General features: G+C 40.0%; 1 protein-coding gene across 1 annotated transcript; it reads right to left on the reverse strand.

Annotated features, from left to right (window-relative positions):
• Positions 1-682: 682 nt before the first annotated feature.
• Positions 683-20,076, reverse strand: ptpa (protein phosphatase 2 phosphatase activator). Its single transcript, XM_062959959.1, has 10 exons — positions 19,932-20,076; positions 15,841-15,941; positions 15,157-15,243; positions 12,629-12,754; positions 11,054-11,171; positions 8,526-8,625; positions 7,451-7,575; positions 6,781-6,881; positions 2,314-2,421; positions 683-1,954 (listed from the first exon to the last, which is right to left on the reverse strand). The coding sequence occupies exons 1-10, from the start codon at positions 19,954-19,956 to the stop codon at positions 1,880-1,882; spliced, it is 966 nt and encodes a 321-aa protein (XP_062816029.1). The 5' UTR covers positions 19,957-20,076; the 3' UTR covers positions 683-1,879.
• Positions 20,077-20,095: the final 19 nt, after the last annotated feature.

Here is a 20,095-nt window from a genome sequence, read left to right on the forward strand (position 1 = left end):
ACTCCATCCCGCTCTATATCATCTTATCTATCATCCACGCCTATGTTCTACTCACTCTAACTTCCATCCATCCCTCACTCCATCCCGCTCTATATCATCTTATCTATCATCCACGCCTATGTTCTACTCACTCTAACTTCCATCCATCCCTCACTCCATCCCGCTCTATATCATCTTATCTATCATCCACGCCTATGTTCTACTCACTCTAACTTCCATCCATCCCTCACTCCATCCCGCTCTAAATCATCTTATCTATCATCCACGCCTATGTTCTACTCACTCTAACTTCCATCCATCCCTCACTCCATCCCGCTCTATATCATCTTATCTATCATCCACGCCTATGTTCTACTCACTCTAACTTCCATCCATCCCTCACTCCATCCCGCTCTATATCATCTTATCTATCATCCACGCCTATGTTCTACTCACTCTAACTTCCATCCATCCCTCACTCCATCCCGCTCTATATCATCTTATCTATCATCCACGCCTATGTTCTACTCACTCTAACTTCCATCCATCCCTCACTCCATCCCTCTCTACATCATCTTATCTATCGGCTTATACTCGAGTATATACCGCTCTATGTCCTCACCCACCTCTTTTGCCAGATCTGTTTCCCCAAAACAGGGCTGCTTTTCCTGGGATTGAGGTCCAGACAAAACTGAGACAGGCACCGGCTGCAAAACGGTGTTTAATTCCGACCAGGAGGATGATGAGGATGATGATGATGAAGAGGATGATCTAGGACATGTGCTTGGCCGAAACGCAGGTGGAGGGACGGACAAACAGAAGACAAAGAAAGAGAGCTCGGAACGGAACCGAAGCGGAAGAAGCGCCATCCGATTCGACAGCAAAAAGCAACGTCTGCTACACAACCCGGCTTTGCATCTATGAGGCCGCATTTCAAGAAAAGGTGCTTTTATTTTCGGAGACTTCAATGTCCGGCTTTGCCGCTGCCAACGGGCCACCGAAACCCCGCAAAGCACCCCGTTTATTTCCCAACAAAACAAAACGGACCATTTCCCCCATTTTAATGCTTAATTTAATGCCCGTCTGGGAGCGTATTGCCGAGCCTGGAAATCCCAACAGAATTCAGTTTATTGGAGGTTTTTACGCCCTACGTCTCCCATCGTCCCCAAAAGCCATCTGAATGTACAATGTTCAAAAAAAAGGCCTCAAAGGAACCAAATATGGCAAAACCGGTCTCCGTTTTGGCGCGTGAACACTAGAAAGGAAAACGGGAGTTCCACGTCACAGCAGATTGTGACGGCACAAAACGGCAGAACGATGGGATCTGTAGTTTGTGGAGGCGCAAGGGCTCCATATTGGCCTCAACTGCAAATCCCAGCATCCCGAAAAAAATTGCTATTTTGGAAGTGAGAGTGGAACAAAAGTGCTAACACTTCCAAGGAATCCTGGTTCGCAATGCAACCCTTAAACTGCCACAGAAGATACGATGGTACGGTGCAATGATGCCTATTGCTGTTACGAGCTTTTTTTTGCGGGGGGATGATGGGAGTTACAGTCCCAAATGAGCAAGCACACCCTGAGCGAAACTGACAATGCCTACCACCTCGTTCCCCTTTGTGGATCGTAAAACCCAGCCTCCACTGCCCTTTGCCTTTCCCCCCCAGATAAGTTAAATTAACAAAATAATAATAATAATATTTTTTAAAAACGGCCAGGAGGAAGGAAAGCAAAGAGTGTGGGCGGCGAGGGGAGCCTGTGGTCCGGAGCCAGGCTCTTGCTTTGGGCCCTTTTGGCTCTTTCTTCCTTCGGTGGGAGGCGTTTCCGGAACGGCTCCTCTCCCGGGGGTCCCACCTTGCAAAGCGGGCGCCGCCTCCTTCTCCTTCTCCTTCTCCTTCTCCTCCTAAGAGGCCACGGGGAGGATGGGGAGCAGGCTGCCAAACTTGAAGTGCTGGATCACCGGGAACTTCTCCAGGCACTGAGAACAAAAGAAGGAAGGCTCTTCATCATCATCATCATCATCATTGTCATTATTAGGCTTTCAATTAACAGTGGCAGTATCAGTTATAATATATGGCTCAGGATGAAATTGACAGACTCGGAAAGCGCCCAAATATTTATTTATATGAGTATTTAGGAATGTTTTTAATGTAATTTAATGTTAAATCGAGTTGAAATATTATTGTAACTTTTATATATGTGTTTTATATTGTAAGCTGCCCTGAGTCTGACAGTCTCCTTCTCGGGAGATTTGTGAGCAGAGGCTGAGTGGCCATCTGTCAGGACAGTTTTGCTTGTGTCTTTCTGCCTGGCTTTAGGATTCTAAACCGGTCTCACCTCTGCTTTGTACATGCGCACCAGGCCTTGGTTGACTTTGGACCACGTTGGGACCGCGCTGATGTTCCACAGCTGGTTGGAGTGTTCGGCGAAGGGGCCCGTCTTCATCTGAAAAAAAAGGAATAATAATAATAATAATAATAATAATAATATGCTTTGATTGAAGTCAAAAATCAGAAACTCCTCAAAACACAACAGACAAAAAACCAGTACAAGAAAACCGCACTACAAACTAGAGGTGACAGCTGGCACAACAAAACACTGCATGGAAAGTTCCTTGACAAAATTGAAGGAAAAGCTGACAAGGAGAAGACCTGGCTCTGGCTCACGAATGGGACCCTGAAGAAGGAAAGAGACAGAAGGCCTGATCCTTGCAGCCCAGGAGCAAGCCATCAGGACAAAGGCAATTAATAATAATAATAATAATAATAATAATAGAAGACCTGGCTCTGGCTCACGAATGGGACCCTGAAGAAGGAGACAGAAGGCCTGATCCTTGCAGCCCAGGAGCAAGACATCAGGACAAAGGCCATTCAGGCCAAGATCGAAAAATCAGCTGATGACCCAAAATGCAGACTGTGCAAGGAAACCGACGAAACCATGGATCATATCCTCAGCTGCTGTAAGAAAATCGCACAGACAGACTACAAACAGAGGCACAACTATGTGGCCCAAATGATTCATTGGAACTTATGCCTCAAGTACCACCTCCCAGCAGCAAAGAACTGGTGGGATCACAAACCTGCAAAAGTCTTGGAAAATGAGCACGCAAAAATACTGTGGGACTTCCGAATCCAGACTGACAAAGTTCTGGAACACAACACACCAGACATCACAGTTGTGGAAAAGAACAAGGTTTGGATCATGGATGTTGCCATCCCAGGTGACAGTCGCATTGACGAAAAACAACAGGAAAAACTCAGCCGCTATCAAGACCTCAAGACTGGACTTCAAAGACTCTGGCAGAAACCAGTGCAGGTGGTCCCGGTGGTGATGGGCACACTGGGTGCCGTGCCAAAAGATCTCAGCCGGCATTTGGAAACAATAGACATTGACAAAATCACGATCTGCCAGCTGCAAAAGGCCACCCTGCTGGGATCTGCGTGCATCATCCGAAAATACATCACACAGTCCTAGACACTTGGGAAGTGTTCGATTTGTGATTTTGTGATATGAAATCCAGCATCTCTATCTTGTTTGCTGTGTCATACAACGTCGTTGTGCCAATAATAATTAATATTATTATTAGTAGTAGTGTTGTTGTTGTTGTCCTGCTTTTCTCTCTTGATCAGCGCAACCCACACAAATGACTGATCAAGACCAAACTTGGTACATAGAGCTCCCTTGGCCTACTCTACATCCTGGCACTGTTTGGAGGGGGATGGACCATGGACGATGGGACTTGCAATACCTTCACTCACTTCCTTAGATCACCGCGACCCACACAAATGACCGATCAAGACCAAACTTGGTACACAGAGCCCCCATGACCTACTCTACATCCTGGCACTGTTTGGAGGGGGATGGACACACGACGATGGGACTTGCATCTGGGAGTTGGAGTCCACCCGCACCCACTGAACACAGCTGACATTGGACATCTTTCCACCATGTCTCCTGTATCAATTTAATGATATAATGATATATAATAATATTATACTATACTAATATTATAATACATTGTATATACATGTAATATTAATAATAATATTATGATGTAATACAATGTAATAATAATTATAATTGACTATTATAATTGTATATTTATATTACATGCAATATTACTAATAATATTGTGCTATAGTTGTATAATATAATATATTGTATGTATATATACTTGTAAACCGCCCTGAGTCCCCTTCGGGGTGAGAAGGGCGGTATATAAATGTCGCAAATAAATAAATAAATAAATAATATAGACTACACTTGGAACACAGGCAAACAATGCCTTGGGGAATGCCGGGTCCCCAAGCTAGTATACTAATATTAACAATTTGCTTATATGGCTGGGAAAGTGCATAAACACATAGCGCAACATGCCCACGGCCTTCCTTTTGTGAGACGTGTGGGTTTTATTCCATCCTTCTTTTAGGAGACGAACAGAAGGACGGAGAGGCCCGAGGCCTCTTTGGCTTTGCATCCCGAGGCCTGAAGCCACGGCTTCAATGGGAAAGAAGGGAAGGAAGAGAGAAAGAGAACGAAAGGGAGAAAGAAAGGCAGGCAGGCAGGCGAGGGGGCCTGTGCGCATGAGAAGTGTGTCCCCCCATGTGCTGTGCGCAAGAGCGGGAACAACGCAGCCTCCTCCTCCTCCTCCTCCTCCTCCTCGCCGTTGACCCCAAGGGAGCCGAGTGAGTCAGGGAAGCCATATTGAGCAGGAAATTACTCACAGACGCGGCTGCCTTCCTCCCTCGCTCTCTCGTTCTCTCGTTCTCTCTCTCTCTGCCTCCCCAGAGAATCGGCCTTTTGTAAATGGTTCCTCTGCCAAGGAAGGAAGGAGGGGAAAAAAGGGGGGAAGGAGAGAAAGGAGAGAGAGGGGGAAGGGAGCCCGCTTCCTCTCACGTCCAGATGAAACCAGAGCCCCTCTTCTTCTTCTTCTTTTTTCCCCTCTTGCTCCCCAAAAGAATGCCAAATTTAGACTGGAAAGAGAGGGAGGCCGAGGCAGAAAGAGAAACAACGTTGCTTGGCTTTGGGAACGGAAAGCTAGACCACCCTGGTTTCTTTCTTTCTTTCTTTCTCCTTCCCATAGAAATGAAGGGGCAGTTGGGGTCCCCAAAGAGGCCACAGATCCCATTTAATATATTGTTACTACAGTAGAGTCTCACTAATCCAAGCCTCGCTTATCCAAGCCTCTGGATAATCCAAGCCATTTTGTAATCAATGTTTTCAATATATCATGATATTTTGGTGCTAAATTCGTAAATACAGTACAGTAGAGTCTCACTAATCCAAACCTCGCTTATCCAAGCCTCTGGATAATCCAAGCCATTTTTGTAGTCAATGTTTTCAATATATCATTATATTTTGGTGCTAAATTCGTAAATACAGTAATTACAACATAACATTACTGCATATTGAACTACTTTTTCTGTCAAATTTGTTGTATAACATGAAGTTTTGGTGCTTAATTTGTACAATCATAACCTAATTTGATGTTTAATAGGCTTTTCCTTAATCCCTCCTTATTATCCAAGTTATTCGCTTATCCAAGCTTCTGCCGGCTTGGATAATATTGTCTATATTGTTAAGATTATATTATTATATTTATTTGTTATACTTACTTCCATTGCTTTTATTATATTAGTATCTATAGTATTATATTATCATTATATTTACTTATTATATTAACTGTTATTACATGTAAATTGTTATTATTCTATTATTATATGTATGTATATTATTATATATACTTATATTATTAGTTATCTATATTATTGTATTTACTTATTGTTACTATTATGGCTACTTATGATAATATTATCATTATATATTTGCTATTTTTATTTACTACATTTAGTATTAGTATTTATTATTTAATTATGATTACATCTATCTATATTGTTATATTATTTATTAATAATAATAATAATAATAATAATAATAATATATTTCATTACAAGTGCAAAAGACAGCTTTAATAAAAAATTTGGGGCATCCCAATTATTGGGAAACCAGGATTTTTTGGTTCCATTGTTTCTTGGTCAAGTTTATCCAGAGAGGCTTTTCTCTGAGGCTTTTAGGATTTTTTTCATTTTCTTTCTCTTGCTGTAGTTGGGGACCTCCAAAGGCTTTTCTAGCCCCATTTTATTCAGGGAAGGGCTTCCTCTGAGGCTGAGAGAGTGTGACTTGCCCACCTAGTTTCCATATATGGTGGAGAGCTAGATCCAAGATCTACACTCCATAGCTCTATGGTGCCATCTAGTGTCACTAGGGTGGCAGAACAATTCAGAAAAAGAAATATAAGGATAAAATACACAACAATTTTTAACCAATACCACCACCACTTTGCCACAGCAACGCGTGGCCGGGCACAGCTAGTGCCAAATATATACAAACACACACACACACACACACACATACACACACACACACATATATACACACACATACACACCAAATACAAACTCTAAAAAACCTATAATCCATCCTCACCTCAAAATAGATTGTGTTGTTGTTATTATTTGTGTCTATTTTGAGTTGGGGATGGATCCTGGGTTTTTTTTTGCCACAAATCTATCATATCTATGCCTGGATGACCATCTGTGAGGAGGGATCAGATGGTGCCTTTCTTTGCTGACAGGAAAGAAAGGAACCCTCTTTGGGTTCCCTTTCAACTCTAGGATCCTACGATATACCTACTATCTATCGATATCTATCTCATTTCTGTCTCTTTCTCTATCTACAGCTAGATGGCCATCTGTCGGGAGGGATTGATCTCGACACACACACAAAAGCAGCCGTGGGCCTCACCTCGGTGATGAAGCGGATGCATTCGAGGAACATGAAGTCCTTGTGGTTTTCGTTCACCACTTTCTCGTCCACAAAATGCCGCGGCTCCAGGCTGGGATGGTCTGGAGCAGAAAAGGGGAAATTATTATTATTATTATTATTATTATTATTATTATTATTATTATTATTTCCTTAAAGGGACGGGACGGACAAATACGACCCCCTTCCGGGGAAATACTGTTAGGGAGTGAATATAGCGGAAGCAGCAGCGTCCAGTTAACACCATGTGCAAAGAAAACTCACACCAGGCAGAGGAATTGAAAGAACAAAGGAACTTTACTCTTGCTTGTTGAGTTGAAATATAAAACAGTTCTGCAATCACACAATGTCCATGTAGTAGCATAAGATCAATAACTAATCAATCAGCATTCAATATATCCAGCATAGCATATTCAAACTGCTACTTGACTGTAGCTGGAGAGCCTGCCTTTTTCTGTGCTCTCTCTTGAAGCTCAAATTCCCAACTGACAAACTCAGCCATCTGCCAGCAAACAGATACATTGTTTGAGGCGTGGCTTTGCCTCTGCAAAAAGGCTGAGCTCTCTCTTTTGCAGAGATCCCTTGCAAACAGCTTTGAAAGGATTTCTTTACACACTCACACACACATATAGCAATTTGGCGCAATAAATACCTATCAGCTGAGAGCTGCCCCAGATGAAGGGCAGGAACTGGAAGTCGTCCAGGCCCCAGACGCCTTGGCTGCCGGCCGGCTCCATCCGGTAGGTCTTCTGCAGCTTCCGCATGACCTCCAGGTACCTGAAGGGAGAAGGAGGTGGAGGTCCAGTTTAAACTGGGTGGCCATCTGTCTGGAGGGATCGCATGGGGCCTTCCTTACCTGGCTGGATGGTCCTTGAGGCTCTCTTCAAATTCTAGGATCCTGTGATATGTCTACTGTCTATATCGACCTATAATATCTATGACTGGATGGCCATCTCTTGGGAGAGATCGGATTGTGTCTTTTTACTTGGATGGCCTTTGGATTCACTTTCAAATCTATGAGTCTATGATCCATCCATCCATCCATCTATCTACCCATCATATCTATGGCTGGATGGCCATCTGTTGGGAGAGATCGGATGGTGTCTTTTTACTTGGCCAAAGGGGGTTGGATTGAACGGCCTTTGGATTCACTTTCAAATCTATGAGTCTATGATCCATCCATCCATCTATCTACCTACCTACCCATCATATATATGGCTTGATGGCCATCTGTTGGGAGGGATCAGATTGTGCCTTCTCTACCTGACCAAAGAAGGTTGGACTGGATGGCCCTTGGATTCGCTTTCAAATCTATGTGTCTATGATCCATCCATCAATCTGTCTGTACCTCCGTCTCTATCTATCTGTCTATCTAATTATCATATCTATGGCTGGATGGCCATCTGTTGGGAGGGATCGGATTGTACCTTTTTTACCTGGGAGGAGGAGGTTGCACGGGATGGCCCATGGATTCACTTTCAAATCTATGAGTCTATGATCCATCCATCCATCAATCAATTTCTATCTCTGTTCCTATCTATCTATTTATCATATCTATGGCTGGATGGCCATCTGTCAAGAGGGATCGGATTGTGCCTTCTTTATCTGGATGGCCCTTGGATTCACTTTGAAAGTATGTCTGCTATCTCTCTCTGTGTATCTCTATCGTTCTAATCTATTGGCTGGGTGGCCATCTGTCAGGAGGGATCGGATGGTGCCTTCCTTACCTGTTGAAGACCTTGAAGACGATGGCCAGCTGGTCGTCCACCCGAAGGACCCCGATCTTGCAAAGGCAGCACAAGAAGGCGGCAAAGGCGGCTTCGTGGCCTGGGGGGTCAAAGGGCAAGTCAGGGCTCCTTGAACTATAAGTCACGTGACCCCAAATGACCCCTGTATCTCAATGTCGCCCCCTAGTGGCCGCTTCAGACATTGACATATTATATTAAATAATAATATCTATATATATAATAAATATAAATATATATCTATATATACACACACATATAATAATAATAATAATAATAATAATAATAATAATAATAATAATAATAATAATAATAATATTCTAGGCCTTTGGGAAGAGCTGGCTATTCAGAGATGATTACAGACACTTGGGACTAATGTGCATATGTGCTGGGTTGCTATGTACATGTACTAATAATACAAAGTAATAATAAAATAGTAATACAATATAATAGTAATAATAATAATAATAATAATATTGTAGGCCATTGGGAAGAGCCCAATATTCAGAGATGAATTCCAAACACTTAGACCTAATGTGCATGTATGCTTTGTTGTTGTGTACATGTAATATAATACAATATAATAGTAATTTTATATACAGTAGAGTCTCACTTATCCAAGCCTCGCTTATCCAAGCTTCTGGATTATCAAAGCCATTTTTGTAGTCAATGTTTTCAATATATCGTGATATTTTGGTGCTAAATTCGTAAATACAGTAATTACAACATAATATTACTGTGTATTGAACTACTCTTTCTGTCAAATTTGTTGTCTAACATGATGTTTTGGTGCTTAATTTGTAAAATCATCACCTAATTTGATGTTTAATAGGGTTTTCCTTAATCCCTCCTTATTATCCAAGATATTCGCTTATCCAAGCTTCTGCCGGCCCGTTTAGCTTGGATACGTGAGACTCTACTGTATATATATATATAATAATAATAATATCCTAGGCCTTTGGGAAGAACTTGATATTCAGAGATGATTCCAGACACTTGGGACTAGTGTGCATGTGTGCTGTATTGTTATGTACATGTACTAATAATACAATATAATAATAATAATAATAATACCCTAGGCCCTTGGGAAGAGCTTGATATTCAGATATGATTCCCAGACACTTGAAACTAATGTGCATGTGTATTGTGTTGTTATGTACATGGAATAAATGACAATATATGTACATAACATAATGGAAAATCATTGCAATTTAATAATAATAATAATACCCTAGGCACTTGGGAAGAGCTCGATAATCAGAAATGAATCCCAGATACTTGGACCTAATGTGCATGTGTAATGTACATGGAATAAAAGACAATATATGTCCATAATGGAATATCTTTGCAATTGAATAATAATAATAATAATAATAATAATAATAATAATAATAATAATACCCTAGGCCCTTGGGAAGAGCTCGATATTCAGAGATGATTCCCAGACACTTGGACCTAATGTGCATGTGTGCTGGGTTGCTATGTACATGTACTAATAATACAATATAATAGTAATAATAATACCCTAGGCCCTTGGGAAGAGCTCGATAATTAGAGACAAATACCAGACACGTGGGCCTAATGTGCATGTGTATTGTGTTGTTATGTACATGGAATAAATGACAATATATGTACATAACATAATGGAAAATCATTGCGATTTAATAATAATAATAATAATAATAATAATAATAATAATAATGCCCTAGGCCCTTGGGAATAGCTCGATAATCAGAAATGAATCCCAGATACTTGGACCTAATGTGCATGTGTACTATGTTGTTATGTACATGGAATAAATGACAATATATGTAATAACATAATGGAATATCTTTGTAATTTAATAACGATAACAATAATAATAATAATAATGATAATGCCCTAGGCTCTTGGGAAGAGCTCGATAATCAGAGATGAATCCCAGATACTTGGACCTAATGTGCATGTGTACTATGTTATGTACATGGAATAAATGACAATATATGTAATAACATAATGGAATATCTTTGCAATAGAATAATAATAATAATAATAATAATAATAATAATAATAATAATAATAATATCCTCGGCCTTTGGGAAGAGCTTGATATTCAGAGATGATTCCCAGACACTTGGACCTAATGTGCATGTGTGCTGGGTTGCTATGTACATGTACTAATAATACAAAATAATAGTAAAAATAATACCCTGGGCCCTTGGGAAGAGCTTGATAATCAGAGACGAATCCTAGACACTTGGACCTAATGTGCATGTGTATTGTGTTGTTATGAACATGGAATAAATGACAATATATGTACATAATATCTTTGCAATTGGAAAATAATAATAATAATAATAATATAGTGTAATTTATCAAAAACCAAAGCAAACAAAGTGTTTCTTATAAAATAGCACTTCGCCGGGTACCTAAGCTAGTATACCCATGGAATGCATATGTTGCAACACTCTGGGCTGCCCTGGGAGAGGTAGTGCAGAGTGGTTCTGGATCCGTGAGCGAGGAAGAGCTACCTGTCCCGTAGTCAATGCGGGTGGAGTTCCCGACCGATTCCTTCAGGTAGACGGCCACTTCGGGGACGGCGTCAGCCAAGTCTTTGGGGATCACGGTGGCAACCAGGCTCTCTGCCCCCTAAGCAAAGGGAAAGGCACGTTTCTAAAGCACAGTTAGTAAAAACTCTGTCACTGTAACAAGAGTCACGCAATTTCGTTATTTTTCCGTTAAGTAATTGCACTTCTGGGGCTCCTTTCTCCCTCGTTTTCAGAGCTATCGTGAAGAAGCTTGCTATAACTGTACCATACACTTGCCACTGTTAGCCCATCAAGTTTTGTAATATTACACTCTTCCACTAATTTTGGGGGAATTTTTGATTTTTTTTACAAACAATTAATAAAAACAACTACAAGAGCTATCTACTGTATATACTCGAGTATAAGCCGACCCGAATAGAAGCCGAGGGACCTAATTTTACTACAAAAAAATGGGAAAACATTGACTCAAGTATAAGCCGAGAGTGGTGAAAAAATAGATACCAATAGAATTACATTAATTGGAGCATTTGGAGTCTAAATTTTTTGAATACAGTAGAGTCTCACTTATCCAACATAAACGGACCGGCAGAACGTTGGATAAGCGAATATGTTGGATAATAAGGAGAGATTAAGGAAAAGCCTATTAAACTAAATTAGGTTATGATTTTACAAATTAAGCACCAAAACATCATGTTATACAACAAATTTGATAGAAAAAGTAGTTCATTACACATTAATGCTATGTAGTAATTACTGTATTTACAAATTTAGCACCAAAATATCACGATATACAGTAGACTCTCACTTATCCAAGCTAAACGGGCTGGCAAAAGCTTGGATAAGCGAATATCTTGGATAATAAGATTAAGGAAAAGCCTATTAAACATCAAATTAGGTTATGATTTCACAAATTAAGCACCAAAACATCATGTTATACAAAAAAATTGAAAGAAAAAGTAGTTCAATATGTAATGTTATGTTTTAATTACTGTATTTATGAATTTAGCACCAAAATATCATGATATATTGAAAACATTGACTACAAAAATGTGTTGGATAATCCAGAATGTTGGATGAGCGAGTGTTGGATGTGAGACTCTACTATAATATAATATAGTAATATACTACTGCTGCTACTAATAACATAATATTTTATAATAATATATAGTACTAATAATATTTAATAAGATAATATAATGGATAAGTGTTGGATAAGTGAGACTCTACTGTATATAGCTGGGTGGCCATCTGTGGGGAGGGATCGGATTCTGCCTTCCTTTCCTGACAGAAGGGGCTAGGTCTTGGATTCGCTTTCAAATCTATGAGTCTAGGCTATATCTACTATCTCTATCTATCTCATATCTATCTATCTATGGCTAGATGGCTGTCGAGAAGGATTCCCCCAGGCCGGAAGCAGCCAAGCTTTGGAGCTGCAAGGCCATTCAATGCTAATCAAGGTGGCCAATTGGAGCATTCACACTTGCCACAAGCAGACAAGAGTTCTTTCTCCCACCCTGGACATTATTCCACAGATATATGATAGGTTACAACCCCTACCTGGTCCAGCTTGGCGTACCATGTCCGGAAGGCCTTGTTCCCGAAGCGGGAGGGCTGGTCCACTGGGGGGGTCTCCTCGATCCACCGGTCCAGAGTGTTCAGGAGAGACACCAGCTTCTCAATCGGCTGCAAAGTGAGAAAGAGCAAAGAAAGCCCATCACGCTGCAGGAAAGGTCTGGCAGGGGTCTGTTTGCTTGGCCCGCAGTATCCCCAAAAGGGGATATTATTATTGTTATTTTGCTTGCAGCATCCCAACATGCTGGTTACATTGCTATTATTATTATTTTGCCTGCAGCAGCCCAAAAAAGGGTGGTTGTTGTTATTATTTTGCCAACAGCATTCCAGAAACGACGACTGCACATCATCATCATCATCATTTTGTCTACAGCGTCCCAACCAAAAGTGGTTGTTGCTATTTTTTAAAATTATTATTTTCGCCTGCATCCCCCCCAAAAAGCGTTGTTGTTGTTATTATATTATATTGCAATATGATATACTAATAATACAATATAATATTAATTATATATTATACTAACTGTGCCCAGCCACGCGTTGCTGTGGCGAAGTATGGTGGAAGGGCCTTGAGTCTACACTGCCATATAATCCAGTGCAAATTAGATAATCTGTGGAAGAGGCCTAAGTGAGGCCTAAATCTGCCTGTCCCCTAACTGAACCCTGGCTCTCCCTTGGCTGAGTTGGTTGCTAGGAGACCAAGTGGGCAGCAATTGGATAAAAACAATTATTGCTCTCCCTCTACTTAGGACTTTATTTTTCTTTTCTTTTTGGTTGTATCAACCTAGAGGCGTGGATGATGGGTTGTGTTGTCAAATTTCAAGGTTGGCGGGCCAGTAGTTTTGTTGTTTTGTGGGTCGCCATGATGCCATCATTCATTTATATATATAGATTTTACATGTAATATTACTAATAATATTACAATATATGGATACAGTACAATATAGTAATTTATTACCAATATTGTACTATGCTAATATAATATTGTATGTAAATTTAATTTGTAAGCCACTCTGAGTCCCCTTCGGGGTGAGAAGGGCGGCATATAAATGTAGTAAATAAATAAATAATATTATTTTGCCAGCAGCATTCCAGAAATGGTGATTGTAGTTGCTATCATCACTATCATAATAATAATATAATGATAATAATAATAATTTTATTTTTATACCCCGCCACCATCTCCCCAGAGGGACTTGGGGCGGCTCACAGATATAAAACCAGCATACAGAATATCAAATACAAAAATAAAATTAAAAGGCATAAAATAAAATCACAGTCATTATAAAACACATGATAAAACACAGCAATAAAATCATACAATGGACTGGGCAAAGTGCACTGAGTGAAACTTGTAAACACGAAGGATGTTAAGGCCTTCCTTCTTCTTCTTCTTCTTGTCTACAGCGTTCCAAGAGTGGTTGTTGTTTCTATTTATTATTATTATTATTTCACCTGCAGCATTCCAAAAAAGCATTGTTGTTGTTATTATTTTGCCAGCAACATTCCAGAAATTGTGATTGTAGTTGCTATCATCGTTATCATCATCTTCTTCTTCTTCTTCTTGTCCACAGCATTCCAAGAGTGGTTGTTGTTTCTATTTATTATTATTATTTCACCTGCAGCACTCCAAAAAAGGGTTGTTGTTGTTATTATTTTGTCAGCAGCAATCCAGAAATGGTGATTGTAGTTGCTATCATCATCACCTTGTCTACAGCATCCCAACCAAGGGTGGTTGTTATTTCTATTTATTATTATTGTTGTTGTTGTTCCTGCAGCATCCCAAAAAAGGGTGCTTGCAGTTGCTGTTATCATCATCATCATCATCATCATCATCATCATCATTTTGTCTTCAGCATCCCAACAAAGAGTAGTTGCATTGTTATAAATATTATTATATTATTGTTATTATTTTATTATGACACAGCAAACAAAATAGACATGCTGGATTTCGTTATTATTGTTATTATTATTATTACTATTTTGCCTGCAGAATTCTAAAAAAGGGTGGTTGCAGTTGCTATTATTATTTCACCTGCAGCATCCCAAACTTATTATTATTTTGCCTGCAGCATCCCAAACAGGGTGGTTGTGTTGTTGTTGTTATTATTATTATTTTGCCTGAAGCATTCTAAAAAAGGGTGGTTGCAATTGCTATTATTATTATTATTTTGACTGCAGAATCCGAAACCTAGATGATTTGGATGTAGAAATGATGCAGTGGGAAAAAGCTTGATCTGTCATGGCACAAAGCGATGCAATCCTTCAGGCCTTGCAAAGCCTTTGCATTTTCCAGTTTCCATAACATTGCGCCATGCATTCATCCTACAATGAAGATGCCCTCAGGAAACCCTAAGGCTGAACTAGATGACCCTAGGGGTACCTTCTCATCCCAAATCCTGCATTTATCTGCTGTTTCAATGCCTCCTTGAAAATAAACAATCCTGTCCGGACCAGTCAGAGAACTTGGTTGCTTTGGCGCCAAGAAAGAGAAAAAACCAGTCCCTTTTGCTCACCTCTGAGACTCTATATTCGCAGGTCAGTTTCTTGCCCTTGATGCCTTCATTCAGGGTTAAAATGAAGCCCATATAATCCGCGTAAGCCTTTTAAAAAAGAGAGTAACGAGAAAACCAACTGGATATATTGCATATATAATAAGAGCCCCAATGGATCATACATTGGGATGAATTAATTTGGCTAAAATAGACATTTACTTCGGATGGTCTATCTCTCTCTCTCGCATATATAATAACGACCCATTTACTAATTTAGCACCCAAACATTGCAAGATTTACTACAAAAACACTGACTACTAAAAGGCAGACTGTCTTGGATAATACAGAACATTGGATAAGTGAAGCTTGGATAAGTGAGACTCTATTGTATATTCATTTATATATAATATTGTTTGCGTATATTATGTATTTCTATATATCATATTTGTGTGTATATATATTTATATAGTTTGTGCATATATATAATTATATATATACACACATACGCTAACTGTATATCAATATAAATATATATATACGTGCCAACTATATCTATCTATCTATCTATCTATCTATCTATCTATCTATCTATATATATTGCATATACAAATCTGAAGGACCAATATCCAAAGTTTCATTTATCCACCTTCGATAAAATAGCTATTGTCTAGGTCCTTGGGCACCACAACAACAACAACAACTTACCTGGGAACGTTTCCATTTTGCCATGTCAGGAACCATGTTGATTTCTTTTTTGGGGATCATGAATTTCTGGCCCAGTGGAAGCATGGTCTCCTCGGGGGATTCTGGGGAAGAGGACAAGAAGAATGTAGATTCATTATCCCACACTTTGAAATCCAAAACTTTCCAAAATCCAAGATAATGACAGGCTTCCGCCTTCACAAACAGCTACAACTCCCAGTGCTGAGGAGCCACCAATGGCCCTCCCTCCAATGACATTGCAGGTTATAGTGAGTGATTTAAGGTCCTCCACAAACACCATACTGGCCACCACCCAAGTGAAGGCTTTCATACGGGGACAATTTCACCCTAGAGTTTGTTTTTCCTCCACCACAGACATCCCAGTGTTCTTTTCTCTCTCTATTAGTGTGGAATTTGCATGACCCCGCCCACTGCCTCTCCCTTAACCCTTTCCTATGGCACACAGCAAACAGAGTGGCATTGATCAACAACTAAACATACTGGAGGGGTTTGAGGGACTGACTCAACATGATGGATTTTGTAGTTCACCTTGCATCGAGACACAACACTGTGACTCCCACAGACAATGGACATGGACCACATTTGGCACACAGAATCCCCACGAGCAACAGAACATGTTGGAGGGATTTTGGGAGAATTGGCCTTCGCATTTAGGAATTGTAGGTACTGGGATTTATAGTTCACCTGAAATCAAACAGCACTCTGATCCCCACCAACGATGTACCTGGACCTAACTTGGCACACAGAACCCCCATGACCAACTGAACCTACTGAAGGGGTTTGAGTTAAACTTGACATTCCTTTATGGAAGTTGTAGTTCACCTACATCTGGAGACACTGTGACAACCACTGACAATAGACAGGGACCACACTGCGCACACAGAACCCCCATGACCAACTGAACATACTGGAGGGAGTTTGAGGGGAACTGGCCTTCATTTCTGGGAGTTGTAGTTCACCTAATCTCTTCGGCTTAGAAATGGAGGTGAGCACCAACCCCCAGAGTCGGTCACGACTGGACTTAACGTCAGGGGAAACCTTTACCTTTACCTTATGTGGTATAGCATGATGTTTTGGTGCTTGATTTGTGGAATCGTGGCCTAATTTGACATTTGGTAGGCTTTTCCTTGGTGCCTCCTTGTTGTCCAGCATATTCGCTTGTCCGGCATTCTGCCGGCCCGTTTGTGTTGGATCAGTGAGACTCTACTGTATATGTTATCCAATATTATAGTGATTCCAGACTAGATAGGGCAATATTTATAAAGAAATGCATATAACGATTATATGTCTTTACAGAATATTATCTAGAGATGAAAAAAGATATAATAATAACGATGATAATAAATTCTGAATAGATATACATTATCCAAAATTGCATAATAATATATCATGATAATACTGGGAACTGAAGACTTGGATATTTAGACAAGCCTTTTAAAATGTCTAAATATAATAATCACGACTCAAAATATGCCTTCTAAAATGTATGTTTGCATGGATGATTTTAATTAATGTTCCATTGTTTTAACTGTAATTATTTCTAATACTCTGTTGTCCTACATTTAATGATTTCAATTGTAAGGCCACCATGAGTCCCCCTCCAGGGTGAGAAGGACGGGATATAAATGCTCAAAATAAATAAAATAATAATGACTATGTCACTTTAATGACTATGTCAGCTGGTAATTACCCCTCCCTGATGACTTCGATATATTTTGTACCTTGGCCCAGATCCTTGAATTCAATTCATGATTTTAACATTTTATTTTGTATGTTGACCTTTTGTGACTGTTTTTTATTGATGTTGATGTTTTATTGTTGATTGATTTGTTTTATTGTTTTGTTTCTGCTTTTATTGTTGTGTCTGGGCATGGCCCCATGTAAGCCGCCCCGAGTCCCTTCGGGGAGATAGGGCGGGGTATAAGAATAAAGTTTTTGTTGTTGTTGTTGTTATGGCCAAGATACAGAAGCATTCTCTCCTGACAATTCCAACAGAAAGGAGGAAACCATGCAAATCAACAAAATCTCAACAGAAAAAGCAGTTCAATACGCAGTAATGCTATGTTGTAATTACTGCATTTATTTTATTTATTTATTTATTTCAAATATTTCTATCCCGCCCTTCTCACCCGGAGGGACTCATTTACGAATTTAGCACCAAAATATCATGATATATTGAAAACATTGACTACAACAATGCGTTGGATAATCCAACGTTGGATAAGCGAGTACTGGATAAGTGAGACTCTACTGTAATAATAAATAATGCTGATGCTGAGGAACCCTGAGGGAAGGCCCTGCCTAGTTTCCAATATACCTCACAACCTCTGTGGATATATGTGGATGAAATGTCAGGAGAGAATGCTTCTGGAACATGGCCATACAGCCCGGAAATCTCATAGCAGTCCAAGATGACAAACTTTAACCACTGATGGAGTTTCAGGGGATTAAAATGGCATGATGGGAGTTATAAAAGCAGGGGGTTAACCTGGCATGTGAATTGTAGTTCACCCACAACCGTATACATTTTGGATAATTAAAACATTGACTTTTTCAAATAACTTGGGCAACTCTGGGGACCCAAGGTAGCTATTTATTAAATTATTATAAATATAAATATAAATAGTAATAATAATAATAATCCTGATGCTGAGGAACCCTGAGGGCAGGCCCTGCCTAGTTTCCAACAGACCTCACAACCTCTGAGGATGCCTGCCATAGATGTGGGCGAAACGTCAGGAGAGAATGCTTCTGGAACATGGCCAAAAAGCCCTTAAAACATAACAAACTTTAACCGCTGATGGAGTTGTAGTTCACCCACAACCTTATAAAAACAGGGGGTTAACCTGGCATTATGTGAATTGTAGTTCACCCACAACCGTATACATTTTGGATAATTAAAACATTGACTTTTTCAAATAACCCTGGCGACGCCGGGGACTCAAGGCAGTTATTTATTACATTATTATAATTAATAATAATACTAAATAATGCTGATGCTGAGGAACCCTGAGGGCAGGCCCTGCCTAGTTTCCAACAGACCTCACAACCTCTGAGGATGCCTCTGACAGATGTGGGCGAAACGTCAGGCGAGAATGCTTCTGGACCACGTAATAAATTACTATATTGTACTGTATCTATATATTGTAATATTACATGTAAATATAATATATAATTAATATTATATTGTATTATTAGTATTATATCATATTACAATATAATATTATAATATTATATGTATATACAATATGTTATAATTATTATATATTATTGTAATTTATACAATAAACTTTAACCGCTGATGGAGTTTCAGGGGGTTAAAATGGCATGATGGGATAATTAAAACATTGACTTTTTCAAAAAGCCCGGGCAACACCGGGGACCTTAGGTACAGTAGAGTCTCACTTATCCAACACTTGCTTATCCAACGTTCTGGATTATCCAACGCATTTTTGTAGTCAATGTTTTCAATACATCGTGATATTTTGGAGCTAAATTCATAAATACAGTAATTACTACATAGCATTACTGCGTATTGAACTACTTTTTCTGTCAAATTTGCTGTATAACATGATGTTTTGGTGCTTAATTTGTAAAAGCATAACCTAATTTTATGTTTAATAGGCTTTTCCTTAATCTCTCCTTATTATCCAACATATTCGCTTATCCAACGTTCTGCCGGCCCGTTTACGTTGGATAAGTGAGACTCTACTGTAGTTATTTATTAAAAAGGTAAAGGTTTATCCCCTGACGTTAAGTCCCGTCGTGACCGACTCTGGGGGTTGGTGCTCATCTCCATTTCTAAGCCAAAGAGCCGGCGTTGTCCGTAGACACCTCCAAGGCCATGTGGCCATAGGCATGACTGCATGGAGCACCGTTATTATACATTATTATAATTAATAACAATACTAAATAGTGCTGATGCTGAGGAAGGCTGAGGGCAGGCCCTGCTTCCCCTCAGAGGCGTCCTTTTCCTGAGGCCTACACGCCCGCTCCGCCAGGTAGGCCGCTCGCTCCCTTTCCCGCCCTTTCTGAGGGGAGACCGGGCTGCCCACCGAGGCCCGCTCACTCACCGGCCTTTCGCTCGCTCTCGGCCATCTTCCCGGCGCCGCTCGCTCTCCTTCCTTCCTTCCTCGTTCTCCTCCCTTCAACTCTCACCGCCTGACGTTAGGTAACAAGATGGCGCCGCCCCCTCCGCCATCTTGGAAGCGGGCACTGCCGCCCGCCTTCTCTCTCA

The sequence above is a fragment of the Anolis carolinensis genome, unplaced genomic scaffold (assembly GCF_035594765.1).
Source record: "Anolis carolinensis isolate JA03-04 unplaced genomic scaffold, rAnoCar3.1.pri scaffold_7, whole genome shotgun sequence".
In the NCBI taxonomy this organism is placed as follows: Eukaryota; Metazoa; Chordata; class Lepidosauria; order Squamata; family Dactyloidae; genus Anolis; species Anolis carolinensis.